This window comes from Callorhinchus milii, unplaced genomic scaffold (assembly GCF_018977255.1).
Source record: "Callorhinchus milii isolate IMCB2004 unplaced genomic scaffold, IMCB_Cmil_1.0 Scaffold27, whole genome shotgun sequence".
Taxonomy (NCBI): Eukaryota; Metazoa; Chordata; class Chondrichthyes; order Chimaeriformes; family Callorhinchidae; genus Callorhinchus; species Callorhinchus milii.
Window position 1 is genome coordinate 1,496,557 of NW_024704768.1, and position 14,998 is coordinate 1,511,554.

General features: G+C 46.6%; 1 protein-coding gene across 3 annotated transcripts; it reads left to right on the forward strand.

Annotated features, from left to right (window-relative positions):
- Positions 1-151: 151 nt before the first annotated feature.
- LOC103189318 (chromobox protein homolog 5) lies at positions 152-12,443 on the forward strand. 3 transcript variants are annotated; one of them, XM_042344253.1, is made up of 5 exons: positions 152-282; positions 7,669-7,849; positions 8,669-8,852; positions 9,498-9,592; positions 9,868-12,443. In XM_042344253.1, the coding sequence occupies exons 2-5, from the start codon at positions 7,713-7,715 to the stop codon at positions 10,016-10,018; spliced, it is 567 nt and encodes a 188-aa protein (XP_042200187.1). In that variant the 5' UTR covers positions 152-282; positions 7,669-7,712; the 3' UTR covers positions 10,019-12,443. The 3 variants fall into 3 exon arrangements, with proteins under 3 accessions (XP_042200187.1, XP_042200186.1, XP_042200188.1); XM_042344252.1 differs by lacking the exon at positions 152-282 and adding an exon at positions 580-662; XM_042344254.1 differs by lacking the exon at positions 152-282 and adding an exon at positions 1,602-1,683.
- Positions 12,444-14,998: the final 2,555 nt, after the last annotated feature.

Below are 14,998 nucleotides of genomic sequence, written 5' to 3' on the forward strand. Positions count from 1 at the left end.
TTTAGTGAAGCGTCCGTCCGTCCTGTGTCTGCGCGCGTGAGTGTGTGTGTGTGCGTGTGTGTGTGAGAGAGAGAGAGACACACACACACACAGGGAGTGGGGGGGAGGGGGGGGGTGAGGTGAAAGGAGAGAGAGCGTTTTTTTTTTGCGCGAGCGCGCGCGCGCGAGAGAGAGAGAGAGAGAGAGAGCCTCTTCTCGCTCCGGTAGCGGATTTTCACCCCTTTCGAGGAGTAGGAGGAGGAGGAAGAAGAAGAAAAAAGGAGAGGAGGAAGAAAAAAAAAGGTGCTGGTTTGGGTGTGGGGAGGCGGGGTGGGGGGGGGGGCTGCCATGTTTATTGTGTGGCGCGTAAAGCGGGAGAGAGAGAGAGAGTGGGGGGGGTGGAGTGAGCGGGAGACAGACAGTGGGCCGCGTGATTGACGGGCGCCCGGGCCAATGGCGTGCGAGGGAGCGTTTGAACCGCCGAGGCGCCGTGGTCGCGCAGCCAATCGCCTGGGGGGGAGGAGGCCGGACTTCCGTCCTTCCCTCCCCTCCCCCCCCGCTCTGATTTTCCTGTCGAGTCTGTTTATTCAATGGCTGAGTGCGTGCGGTGGGGGGGTCTGCGTGGGGCTCGCTTCTGGAAGCTTCCACAGGACGTTTCAGAAAGTGATGCGCGTCCAAACTTTGTGTGTTACTGCTTATTATTGGGGGGGGGTATGTGTGTGTGTGGGGGGGGGTCGGGGGGGGGGGTTACTTGCGTGGCCTGAAAGGCGGCTCAGACGATAAGGAATGTTGAGGGGGGGGTGGTGTAGATTGAGGGGGGGGTGTAGATTGAGGGGGGGGAATAGTGTGGTTCAGAAAGATTTGGGGGGGGGGCGCCTTAAATGTGCCGAAAACGGTGCGATCGGGGGCCATATAATGGAAAAGGCTAAAAACTCTGTGGGGTTTCGCAGCCCCGGGACGTGCTCCTGTGAGGGGGGGGGAGGACGGGCTGTTGGGGCGGTTTATATGTTTTTATTCGCCGCCCCTGAGGCTGAGCGGGTTCTCGGCACTTTATTTTTTTTTGGGGGGGGGGAGAGAGATCCATCCGAGGGCAGCATTTGCGCTCGACTTAGCGTCGTCGCTGCCGTTCGAGGCGGTTCGGCACGAAGGCAGTGGTACCTTTTACTCTGCTGTGTGTTTTATATATTATATATATATATGTATATATATATATATGGCGATGGCTCCCAACAGTACGTTCGGAAAGGGGGAGTCATATTAAAAACACTAGAAGATTAAAGGTGAAACCTCGAGCCCATCACCCCCAACTGCCCTCTATTTCCTGTGGTGCTGTCTGTAACTCAAGTCTGCTTTCAATTTTACTCGCAAGGAAGCTCTCCCCCCCCCCCCCCCCCCCTCCCCCCCTCCCACACCCCCCCATCTCCATGAGACAAAAATACAAACGCGTCCAAATTTTGGCCGGAGTTGAAACCGACTGTGTGCCCCGCGGGTGAGAGTGCGGTCGGACCGTCCGTGTGGGTGCGGGACCGGCCCCCGGAATGCCGCGCCTCCGAACCGGGGGCTCCAGGGCAGTCCTTCTCGAAAGGCTTCAGAAGTAAAAAAAAAAGTGCAGGGATCGCTTTTGTGGGGCAGAGGAGAGGAGGGGAGAGGAAAGGAAAGCAGCCATTTTGCACCGGCAGAAGCCCACATTGTCAGGAGGAGGGGGTGAGCGGCCGATTTCAACCGAAGGAAACTTTTGTGTGTGTGTGTGTGTGTGTTTTTTTCGAATAGCGTTATGCGGTCTTTGACATCCAACGGGGGACCGGGGGGGGGGCACAGAGGGGGGGGGGGGGGACCCTGGCTTTCGTTTCTCGCCGGAGAGACAGTGTGTCTGATAATCTCGTACTGCATTAGATGGCCGAGTGGTGCTCAGGTCCCCCCCCCATGCGAGGTGTGGACCCCCCCCACACACACACACACAATTCCGACCCCCCCCCCACCCCCGGGAGGGAGACCTCCCGCCCGTGACGAACCGACAGAGGACTTCAAAGTTTGGAAGTGGTCGCGATTTGCATCCGCCGCACGCGATTTGCGGTGTTTTTTTTTAAAAAAAAATAATAACAATAATAACGCAGAGCTTTTGGAAACCCTCTGACGGGCGACAGGAAACGGGTCTATTTAAATAGTACGGCGTCCACCGACAGGGCCACAGTGACTCGGTCACTCTGCACCACCTCTTGTTTCGATGGGACCTGTGAAATTGCTGCTCCTCTTCCCTCGGCCACTGCTCCCCCTTTTGTCACCATTCGAACGTTTTCGGTGTATTGTTTTTTTTTGTGTGTGTGTGAAAGAGAGAGCCCCCCCACTGTATCTCGGTTGGAAGACCACTGCATCTTCCATTCGTCCTTACACTTTCATGCAGTGCACTTCCATGTCCCAAAGCTCTTCACAGCATATCGTGTGTGTAAAAAAAAAGTGCAGTGATTGTTTTGTGGGGTGTGAATGCGGCAGAAAACATTTGCACACGATAACAACAAAATTACACTTGTACACAGCACCTTTGGTGAAGGGAGGACACCGCATTGTTCCACAAAATTGTTTTTATCCACTTTTTTGCTTCATTTTTCTTGTCCTTAGTACATGTACAGTCAAGGTAGTGAACGGGAGAACTTGTTAATTTTTCCTGAACCGCCTGGCCTTCCATCTTGGGAGTTGGGGGCCCACAACATTAAGACTCGGGTGTCTTGCCAGAAAAAAAAGGTTCGAAAGAAATGTCTGCAAATCATTGAGGTTTCGGCAGCTTATGTTTAAACAGACAAGTCTTTGACATGTTGTTTGTGAGCTGACATAATATACAATGACCAACATCATCAATAGTTGATATCCCCACTTTATCCAGTTAGGCTGGTTGTTATGACCATGGAAATTTTCAGTGCGGTCGTGTGTTGAGGCAGCTATTTTGCTTCCTGTTTTTCTAAGGTACTTTTTAATTAATTCCATTTTCCATCTTGCTGCAATACGGTTTAAGTATAAATTGGTATTTGGACCGATTAAGAGGCAGAGCCATAGATGATGGGGCTGCGTGGTGTCCTGGAACTAAACATGAGGGAAATCTTTACCGAGTTCTTTGTTATAAGATTCCCTCCAATTGGCAAAGTAAAGTACCCTATTTTGATGTGTTAAGCTGAAAAATAATTCAAGCTGCTCACGTCTTTGAATGAGTTTGTTTTCTGTCTGGCTATTGATTAGAAATTAACAGTTGTGTGTAGCCCTGTGTATGCAAAGCGAGAGTGTTGCACCTGAAACCCAAAATTTAGATTGCTGCCTTCACAATAATCTAGGATATTATTTTGAAATAAAATGCATTGTAATTATGGGAGGCTTGTTACATTTTTGGTTGAGTTTTGACCACCAGTCTTGATGTACGTCTTTGACTAAATAAATAAAAAGAAAAACAAACTGAAATACAAGTAGAACTGCATTAGACCAGGCAATATCTGAAAGAGAAACCGAGTTTATGATGATGTTTAGGATATTCTATGGCACACATATATAGGACACAACATTTTAAAGTCTAGAAAAAGGGTGCTGGGTGCATCTTACCTGTACCAGGTCTGTAAAAGAGCTGTCCATTTAACCCTCACTTGCCCTCATTCCAGCACCAATCATATTTTTATTTTTCAAATATTTGTCTGATTTCCTTTAAAGGCTATTATGGATTATGCTTCAACCCACCATTCTTGACACCGTCTTTGAGGCAAAATCTATTATAGCTTTTATATGTTACGTTTTATCGATAGAACAATGCAAACGGGCAAAATGTTGCACGTGTCAGCTGGATAAGTGGACAAATGTTCCCCTTGCTTCTCTGTTACCAGTTACGCTCATTTACTTAGAGGGGAATGGCCCTGGTGAACTGGTACGTATTAGCAGTTGTTGAGGCACCAATCTAGGTTTGTTTGTGTGTCAGCCTGGCTCAGTTTCTAGCACTCTTGCTATGAGTCAGAATATTGTGAATTCAAGCCCGAAGTCGGGACTTGGGACTAAACTTACACTCCCAATACAGTCCTGATGGCACGCTGCACCTTTGGGGGGACGTTATAGATACCATGACGCTATTCAAAAAGAGAAGTGAGTTTCTCCTGGTGTCCTGGCCAACAATTCCCCCCCCAATAAAAGGTGTCATTCGCTTCAGGGCTGTTTCTGTGACATTCCTGTGTGCAAATTGGCTGTGGTGTTTACTGACAATAAGCAGTGTACTTTGCAGTATATTCTGTGGCGAGCTTTGGGACCGCCACCCGACATGTAAGGCGCTATACCAAATATAAGAACCATCACTATTATTGATAATTTGGTTTGTATTTGCCTAACCCAAATTTGGGTTGTTTGAAATCATAAGTACTTAAACGAAATAATTTGGTTAGGAAAAGTTTAACCATGTGGGTTTGTTTCTGTGTGTGTCAGATACCAAACTGAGGGGGAAAAAAAGTGTTCGGGGAGAAGTGATTAGCGATATACTTACATTGTAATGTTCCCTCACTGTCTGTTGAATAAGAATGGTATCGAGTTCTAGATTTAACTGTATTTGCAACAATCTTAAATACTGTAGCACAGTTCCATGATAAATTCACTTGTGTTCAAGATCAGGGATTGATTGAAGTTATCCTCACTGTAGCAGAATACTGAAGTTCGGTTTCTTGGCTGAGTAGCTCTGCATTTGTTGGAAGTAAACTGTACAGGGTTGTTAATGAAGTGGCAGGAATCAGTATCCAGAACACGTACCCCAATAAGTATCTTTCTCTTGTCCTATTGATCTTATAGCATAATTCCAGTTATAGCACAGAATGTAAAAGTCTTTGCATTTGTTATTGTGCCTTTTCATGTCAGGACTTTCCAAAACAATAGTCACTGTATTTTACAGTACAATGCACAAACAGCTGAGAAGAGTGATTTTTTTTTTATTTGGGGGTTTGTTGGCAAGATATTTGGAGAAATTTGCTTCTGTTCAAATAGTGCCATTGGGATCTTTACTGTCCTCCTGAACAGGCAGACGTGACTTTGGTTTAACGTCTCGTCCAAAGACGAGACTCGGCACCTCTGACAAGCTGTTCCCCAGCTCTGATTGGAGTGTCCAGCTGGAGTTTGATATCAGAGTCAGGTAAGCTGAGACATTTCTAAGCGCTTCACAGAATATTTTTGACAAGGAAGTGAGAGTGATGCTAATTGAGCCTGGTTGAAACTGATAAACAGCTCATAAACGTAACCAAGGCAGCCCACTTTCCTATAGAGATCTTCACTTCTACCTCTCTCCAGATAGCTCTTCATTTCCCTCAGGAGACAACAGCTCCCGTCACAGGAAGGTAATACGGCTTATCCTGCAGTTCTGGTGTCTTGGAAGAGGAGCCAGTTTTTACACAGCTGTCGGAAACTATGTGCGACAAATGATGTTCCATGTGTGCACGGATAACTTATTATCCGAGAGCCTTGGGTCGAAGACATGGTCAAAGCCAGCCATAATAGACTGAGACGGGTGATCACAGTCACACATTCACTACACTCAACAGTATATTCTGTGAAGCGCTTAGAAATGTCTCAAAGACTTGATAAGGCGCTATATCAAATGCGAGATTATTATTAAATGAAACACAAGGGTTGCTTATTGAGTGTGTTGTGAATTTACTAAGCAGTGTGAGAATGCCTGATGGCACACAATCCGGAGTGGGCAGCAGCTGGTTGATGGAACGCTGCAGTGGCTGAGAGCCATGACCTGTCTCGCCTTAATAAAGTACAGAGCATAGTGTGGACATCTGTGTGCTGCTCATGTCAGAGTACGTTTCCCACCAAGGTTAATGCTGGTTCTGCTTCCAGCTGAATTGCTTTCTCCACCTGGCTTGCTTACCCTTTGAAGTTTGTTCACCCTTTGCAAGTAGATTAATTACTGTGCTCTATCTGCTGGTTATAAATGTTGCTTCTGACTAAAACAGGGAAATATTCATGTACCGTGGGTTCAACAAAGCTTATCCCAGGAGTGGAAAACCGAGGCACCTTGGGCTGTGTACTGTTTGTGAAACGTGGAGGGTGCCAAAAAGGAACTAGACGAGTGCTTGCAAATCAAGATGGATGGGTTGAAGGAATCTTGACAGTTTGGATTACTAGGCTAGATGGATGAATGATTTGCTCCTGCCAGGAACTATTGCGTAATGTTATGTACTTTTTACACACTTCCCTAGTTCGTACTCTCTTTCCTGCTTCCTGTCCTGTTTGCACAGAGATATCACAGCAGGTGATCCCTGCACTGTGAGCGTGGTGCACTGACCTTTCCCAGTTCCGAGCAAAGTAACCATTTTAATGGTAGGCTGCAATCGCTGGCAGAAAAGGCAGGTTCTTTACGGACCAACGTAGCTTTAGAATTGTGGATGTGTGTTGACCTAATTAGGTGGGGGAAGTTTTCAGTATTCCTCCACAAGTGTTGGGGTCCATTTGCATGTTTCATTGCCAATACAAGGTTGTGAAGTTGTGCGAATGAATCCAGAATACAAGTTGACAGTGCTTCAAATGCATATCTGCCTTAATTGGTCTTCAAAGCCCTCCACGGCCTTGCTCCTTCCAAACTCTGTGACCTGCTAACCCCTGTCCGCTTCCTCTGCTCAGCAGGCTCTGGCCTGCTCCACAATTGACGGTCAGATCTTCAGCCTCTCTGCCCCCAGCCTTTGGAAGCTTATCCCTCAGTCCCTTCGCCTCGCTCCCTCCCTTACCTCCTTCATGGCACATTTCAAGACACTCCTCTTCGACCGAGCCTTGGCCACCCTCTTACCCCTCCTCTCTCTGCCCTCCAGCCCTCCTGATCCCAATTTGTTGTGTGTGTTTGTATACCTGTCTCCCCAGCTATTACCTCCCTTCCCCGGTTTGGCATCACGCTCTGGAATGCCCCCCCTGGGTGAGAGGTGCTGTGTAAATGCAAGTTGTTGTCTCACTCTGCCTTTTTACTGTGTGTGTGTGTGTATCCACGTATCTATCTGGATAGGGCTTCAGACCTGCTACTTGGTTTAATTTATGTACTTATTATCTTGTGCGCATGCTCGCAACTAAAATATTTCATCTGGTCTTTAATTGTATAGTTGAGCTTCATGGCGGATTAGAGAACATATGGTTATCGGCTATTGGGAAAAAATGCTGTCTTAGTCGGCATGGTTATACAGTCAGTGGAGGGAGGTGCTGAGTGTTTTTTTTCCTCGGTTGCTTTCTTTCACGAGGGCCACTCTTCTGCTATCTGGTGTCCTAGAAGCCTGTGTGTACTTCCTTAAGGGAACTGTATAAACTGTGATTCATTTCTGTCCTGGTGGATGGTTTGATGCCCTTCAGTGCACTGCTTGCTCTACATGGGGGTGGGGAGGAGAGAGAGAGGAAGGAGGCTTGTCCTGAAAAACAATATAAGATGTTGATGATAGTATTTACTGGATGTTTTACTGGGTGGAACATTCAGTCCCATTCTGATTCTGAAATAGTTTAGGCTCGACACTTAACTAATATGTCACTTAACTGTCAAGCGCTCCTATACACTATCCTGCATGTAGGGCGCTATATAAATCCAAGTTGTTGTTGTTAACTATCTTTTCAAAATTGCATTTCCAGGTTAAACAATTTTTTGTAAGGAATGGGGAATTTAATCGATAATTTTTTCTTTCTTCCCCTCCCCCACCTGCCTTTTAGGAATCTTTGAGTCCAGTTATCTTTGGCAGACTCTCTCTTACACAATGGGAAGAAAGGTGAAGAGAAAATCGGATGACATTTCCTCGGATGAGGAGGAGGAGTATGTGGTAGAGAAAGTTCTGGACAGGCGAGTGGTGAAAGGCCGAGTGGAATTCCTGCTGAAGTGGAAAGGTTTCTCTGAGTGAGTCCAGCATATCTTCTGCATGTTACTTATTTAAGTCTGTAAAAGTCACAGTGTTCATTCTTTAAATATTTTTCATCCTGCAGCTGGCTCTGGCCTCCTGCTTGTTCCTCGTCCCTCTGCTCCCCCAACAGCGACCGTGCTTTCAGCCACTACTCTCCGAAACATTGGAACTCCGCCCCCCCAATCCCTTCTCCTTTCTCCCTCCTTTCCTCTTTTAGATCACGATTGAAGACCTTCCTCTTCGACCGTACTTATGGTCTCCCCCCCCCCCCACCCCCGGCTTGGCATTGCTCCGAGGCACTGCCCTGCTTAAATCAAGGGTGCTCTAATAATGCAAGTTCTTATTGTCGTGAATCATTCTGTCTAAATTGATTGCGTTCTCTCCTCTGGGTCAGACAGTTGGCTGTTGGTTGAAGACCAACTTGGGGACTCTGAGCTCCTAGCTATAAGATTACGTAAAATTGTATATTCTAGGCAATGAGCATCACTCAGTGTACTGAATTGAACTCTCATGTGGCTGGTATGAGCCACTAAAATGGAGTTGCTGTTTTGGTGGGAGTTCAGTACAACAACTTATAGCACCCCGTCCCGCAGGGTAGCGTCTCAGAGCGCTTAATATCAAATCATTCCAGCTCACGTCAAGCTCTTCAGATACATTGCAGAGATTAAGAGGGGTGAGATTGTGAAGGAATTTTTTTTAAGCTGTAAAAAGACTATCTGTGCATTTTTCTTGTTTAATTTCAGTTTTCTCTTCCTTTTGTCTCCCATTAATTAGTAACCCTTGTCTCACTTGTTCTCCCTCCCTCCCTTTGCCAGGGACGACAACACATGGGAGCCGGAGAAGAACTTGGACTGTCCTGAGCTGATTGGCGAATTTCTGAAAACCTACAACAAAGGAAAGGAGAATGGCACGGGTTCAAAAGATAAGCCGGAGAGCCTGAAGCGTAAATCTACAATCCTGAACGGCAGTGAAGAGATCAAGTCCAAGAGAAAGAAAGAGGTTTGTAGGCAAAGCTTTTTAAGAGCGGCGTGTTCCCCAATTTGTATGTAGGTGGATCTTAGGTTCCCCGCAATCCTTTCCATTGACATCTCCGGAGTCCTGTAGCTCAGTGGTTAGAGTACTCGCTTTGTAAGCGAGAGACCTGGGTTCGATTCTGGCAAAGTGAAAAGTTTCCTGATTTTGTGGGTGAAACGTGGCAGCCAATTGCGCACAGCAGCGTCCCGCAAACAGTCGTGGATTGAGTGGCCAATTTTTTTTAAGGATTTATAACCCCCGGAAAAGCGATCCGCCAATCGACTAACAACCGGGTTCCCACTTACTGCTAGGTAAACAGAGGTGTGTGGAATAAGGAAACTTGCCCAAGGTTTCACCCTGCTGGGAATCAAACCCAGATCCCTCGCTTGTGAGGCAAGTGCTCTAACCACTGAGCTACAGGACTCCACAAGTCCAAGTTGTCAGTGCCCGACTCACCAACCTGAGACGTATTGTCACTCCCCAGCCTTCAGCCACTGAGCGCTTTGTGTCTCCAATTGATTTATGAACCAGCATCGGACGAGGGGCAGATAAATAGGGAGAGGGGTGTGCTAGTTGACTTGTATATTCAAGCCTTGCTTCTTGCCTCATCTTTCTGTTTCTGTCCACCAGGATGACAGTGCCAGGGGTTTTGACAGAGACTTGGAGCCAGAGAAGATTATCGGAGCCACTGATTCCTGTGGCGAGTTGATGTTTTTAATGAAGTGGTAGGTTACTGGAGATTTCTTTACTATCAATAATAAAAAAAATCCCGGTGATGCTTACAATTGTTGCATTTGATATGAGTTCTTACGTAGTTGCAAATGTCCAAAGCTCTTCACCTTCATCTAAATGTTTTTGTAAGAAGTTCCAACTGAAAGGCCTGCGTTTATAAACTTTTATATAGTATGTTTTTTTCCGCGTCTGCCTTGGGACGTCCTCCTGACTTGAAAGGCGATGCCGTGCAAATGTAACGTGTCGTTGTTGTTGTCGTCGTCTGCAGGAAGGATTCTGACGAGGCAGACCTGGTGTTAGCGAAAGAGGCCAATGTGAAATGCCCCCAGATCGTGATCGCCTTCTACGAGGAGCGGCTGACGTGGCATGCCTACCCAGCGGAAGACGAGGAAAAGAAAGAAGAGGCCGAGGCGAGCTAGAGACTCCGCAGCCCAATGTCCGACTGTTACATGCCACCTGAACCGCGTTTACACAGGCATCTCAATCAGTAAGCGCCAACTCCAGTGTGAGCTTCGGGGTGGGGGGGTGGGAGGTGGGGGGAATGATCCACACTTAGCTTCTCTTGTAATAGACTCGGACCTCTGACTTCACGAAGACCGAATCCACATCACCAACAAACTGACTGCTTTAATCCCCTCAATCCAACCCAACCTTTTCTCTTTTTTTTTTAACTAACTTTGCTCGATGCTGTGTATAAAAGTGAGTGGGCGGTTGCTTAATCCTGACTGGTCCTAGTTTATTTTTTTAACACGACATACCTTGGCGTCTTTCCTTTTTTTTTTGTCGTTTTCGATCTTGCGAGAAGGGCGAATGTATTCCCATTGTGAGAGAGCGTCCTGATCACAGAAAGGGCAATCTCTCTGCTAGTGGTACGGTGAGGCAGATTGGGAGCTCGATGGACGTTCAATCAGTCCTTCAGTAGCACATCTATGTGCTGTGCAGCAAGGTAGAGTTAGTTTGTTTCAGTAACCTGACCTGAGGAATGAAAGAACCAGCCAGACTCTCTGGAAATAACTGCACCTCAGTGTGTTGCCTGCCATTCGCTGCTGCAGTTGTGTAGTATGTAAATCTTTATTTTTTATTTCTCACTCATCTACAAAAAGAAATCTATTACAGCAGGGTAACAACTGGTCTTTTTACTTCTGTTCTGGGAAGTATGGTGGGTATCTGCAGAATGCTAAGCCCTACCTAGCAACCCCCCACCCCCCCCACCCCACTCTTCTCTCCTACTTCCATCTGTTTTGTTAGTGATAACCTGAAGTCACACTGGAGTCGCAATGTCCTTTTTTTTTCTGGGTGTGTGGGGGCGGGGGTAGGAAAAGAAGGGATGCCATATTTGCCTGTGTAAATGTGTTTTGGGCAGAGCAGATGATGTATTCACTCCCATTTGTACTTTTACAGAGCTGTAAAATCCCTTCACCGGCTGTCCAAAGGTGTGTGTGTGTGCGAGAGAGAGAGAGTGTGTGTGTGTGCGAGAGAGAGAGTGTGTGTGTGTGTGTGAAACTCCTTCGCCTATTGGTAATGTTCTGCCCGGAGGGAGGCACTTGTTTATCGGTTCCTCCTCCGCCTCCTCCTCTGAATATTTTATATTGACATCACGCTCGTTTCAGAACAAATGGCAGAAAATAATGTGGAGTTTTACAAAAAAATATTGCTGGAAATCAATCCAAGGAGTTCAGACAGGTTATATCATTCGAGATGTGTTTTCATGCAAACCTGTTCTTTGGAAGGTCTGTCGGTGAAGGTGACTTAAAACAGAACCACGTGATTAGTGTTTTTTTCTTTCTCTCTTTGTCGTTGACCTGTGTTCCTCATTGGCCAGTGGACAATAGCAGGGTCTCTTCCCCCCACCCTCCCACCGTGCCCCTGGCCCCCACACACACGTCTGTCTGCTTCTGTTCCGTTTCTTTTCCTCCTACCCCCCGCCCCCCCACACCCTTCCTGGGGCTGATGGACTGATTCATTAATCAGCATTTTGATGGTTTTGTATTATGCTGCAGCTCGGCCAAAGGGAAACATATAGTCTCTTTGATGTGCAATCTTGAGCAAAGTCCAGATTCCCTGTCTCCACATTACCTTTATACTCCCTTGCAATCTTAAAACTGCCTTGCTTCAAGTGAACACGTCCCAGCTTGAAATGACAGCACCAAATGGTTTCAGAGTCTTTGAGGTTGTTCCCAGGAGCTTTACTCGTGTGGGACAGAGAGAGAGGCCCCAAATCCCACCTCGTCTTTAAAGTTTATGAAAATTTTTAACTTCAGTCTCGATTTGAAAGCCAGTTTTCTGCAGTTCTCTTTTTAAAAAATACACCGATGAAGACGCGATCCACCATTTTTTTTTGTTTGGGATTCTGCGCCTTCTAGAATTTTTACAACAAAACGGGCACCCGGGGCTAAGAGCTGATGGAATTTCAGGACTTTAGAAACTGCCCTCCAGAAAGTGGGGGGGTGGGGGGGGGGGAGAGGACTATCTTTTTTGGCTGAAGGCTGCTTTGATTTTCAGCGTTGATCAGGTTTGTTCTCCCAAGAAGAAAAAATCGACCATGTTTCTTTTTCCCTTTAGTGATCATTAACCTGATGTATTGGGAGCTGGCTCTTGTTCAGTGTGTCCTCTTTACATTGTGATGGGAACCGCTGAACTCATGTGATTTGGATGAAGTGCAAAGAACCGCACATTTCTCCCCCGCTCCTTCCCATTGTATTTGCAAGTGCCACTGCGCTGTACATATCCTCATCAGACAGACAGACTGTGTCTCTTGTGGTCTATATAGCCCCTTTGCTTATAATGCTGTCTCCACCGTGAGACAGTTCAATTCAATTTTAATAAACTTTAAACTTGTTGGTTCATTGTTTCCTCTTTGTTGATTTCCTTTCCCCCCCCCCACCAATCCCCCAATCACTCTATCTCTTCTCCCTGTCCAGTCTAACACGAGGTAGAACAATACAGCCAGAGAAACTATCGTCGTTGAATCACGACTGATCTATCAAAGGAGAGTGGTGTTGGGTGTTGGATAGACTCCTTCTTTCCTCCTCACTCAAATTCCTTCAGCCCTCTCCTTCCCCCTTCCCCCACTGTCTCCTCTCTCCCCGAAACATTCCCACTGGAGCAGTCAAAAACACAGAACCCGCTCAGATCTTTTATCCTGGATGGGAGCCAACCTTGTGTGTCATTCCCGAGGCCTGAAATCCCACAGACTGCTAAAGCTGCCTCTTTCACATTAAGATCGCACAGAATTAGGGAAGATTCTGAACGCTCCAATTTTAATTGGGAGACTTTTTACGCGTACGGGGGAAAAAAGCGGAAACCCGGCTTCTAAATTAAGATGATTGAAATCTCTTGCATACTTCAACTCGGTCTTAAATCTTTTAAGACAAAATTGCCTTGTTTGCCGAGACTTGTAGAATTAGCCTCCAGTCACTGATCTTTTTTTAAAAAAAATAACTTTTCTCCTCCTCTACCCAACCCCCCCCCCACCACCCACATAGGATCAAAAAAAGTGCTTACACATATGAGGAGATTGTTTGCTGTTGATGGCTACATACACCCTACAGAAGTGACTGTTTTCAGGGTACTTTCAGGGGGAACGAAGAGAACTCTCTCTCTCTCTCTCTTGGGATATTTTCATATCAGATACTCAAGTCTAGTTGACGAGGTTTCCAATGACGTCTCGCCTGTTGAAACTGCTTGACTGATGAAAGAACTTATTTTGCTTTGTACGTGGCTCAGTGATGTTGGTGTTCTGTGTCAGTAGTGTTAGTTTTTTTTTAAAAAAAACTACCTTATTTTTAAAATCTAGAAAAACCTTGAAAGTGTTCTGTCTGTGTGCTTGGGACATTCTTTGTTTTTGTGGAAAAAAAATGTTACTGGTGTCTCGGGACGGACTTTGCCTCCTGTGCGGAAAATGTCTCTCTGTCTCTCTCTTTCTATCTCTCTAGCTCTTTCTTTCTCTGGGGTTCTGATTTGTGGAAGGGGAGCCATAAAACAGCTGACACCTCGTTTCCTGCCAGGCAATGAGACCGTATCTTGGGAGTTGAAGCTAAAGTTGGCATTCAAATAGAGTCCAGAGCAACAGTCACCTACTGGGTCTGTTTCTCCCGTTTTCGCCCCACCCTCTCCTCCCTCCCAGCCGCTAAACTAAACCTTTTGTAAAATCAGACTCGTATTGAGTTTTTTCCCCCCCCAAAATAAGGGCCAAATGGATTATTTTCCATTCTAGGCTGTTCTGCCCCATAAGTCCAATTTGCACGAAAAGGATACCGTGAACAATCAATTTATCCGGAGGAATTTTTTTCCAAGACACCAGAAGAAACTGCCCTTCTCTTTTCTAATAGTGTTGCGAGATTTTTAACATTCACCTGTACAGGTAGACAGATGGGACCTGGTTTATTAGGACAGCAACAACCAATTACATTTGTAAATAGCCCATTTTCATGTTGGGATGACTTCCCAAGGTGCTGGGCAATGGAGGGTTAGCACCCGAGCTGGGGGTTGCGATTGAGAGGGATGAGGGGGGCCAATGGGGAACGGAGGGTGACCGAAGGCATGGTCAACGCGGAAGGTCTTGAGACGGGCCTTGGAGGGGGCAAGGCGAAGGGATTCTGGAATTGAGTGAAACTAGTTGGCGTGGGAATGGGTTTGTTGGAGGGTGTGCGGGTGGGGAGGAGAGAGACATGTGACATGCTTGGCAGTGGATGGAATGTCATGAGTGCCAAGATTTTTTTTATATATATATATATCCCAGATTAACAACTTCAATCTACATTTCTGCATTCATGTTCAGATTTGGATGCCGGTGACTTTATTCCTCATTTTTAAAACTTTTGACTTTGAATCATCAAATGGTTTTACAAAAAAACAGTTGTCTGCTTCAGACTCTCTTTAACTCCTTCTCCAAAACCTCATGCTGTCTCTGCCTATCTGCCTCTCTCTCTGTCTGCCTGCTCTTCTCTGTCTCTCTCGTGTCTGCCTGTCTCTCTCTCTCTCTCGTGTCTGCCTGTCTCTCTCTCTCTCGTGTCTGCCTGTCTCTCTCTCTCTCTCTCTCGTGTCTGCCTGTCTCTCTCTCGTGTCTGTCTGTCTCTCTCTCTCTCTCTCTCTCTCTCGTGTCTGCCTGTCTCTCTCTCTCGTGTCTGCCTGTCTCTCTCTCTCTCTCTCTCTCTCGTGTCTGCCTGCCCCCCTCTCTCGTGTCTGCCTCTCTCTCTCTCTCCACACTCGGAGCTTTATAGTCACAGCTTCTGTGTTTGTTTCTATAATCATGAGGTTTGAGCGCACATAAAGTAACCCAATCATGTGGTGTTACAGTACAGTCTCAATGGAGGGCTTTGTTTGCCAACAACCGAGGCTCCGGGTTTGAGGTCCTTTCCATTCCCAGTCAGTTATGAGAGGGAGACTGGGAGGGGGCA

What these genes read in the sequence shown, in the direction of transcription:
- LOC103189318 (XM_042344253.1), top strand. Translation starts at nt 7,713, where the DNA reads ATGGGAAGAAAGGTGAAGAGAAAATCGGATGACATTTCCTCGGATGAG. An exon ending in AGTCCAAGAGAAAGAAAGAG is followed by an intron (nt 8,853 to 9,497) that starts GTTTGTAGGCAA and finishes TCTGTCCACCAG; the next exon opens with GATGACAGTGCCAGGGGTTT. An exon ending in TTGATGTTTTTAATGAAGTG is followed by an intron (nt 9,593 to 9,867) that starts GTAGGTTACTGG and finishes CGTCGTCTGCAG; the next exon opens with GAAGGATTCTGACGAGGCAG.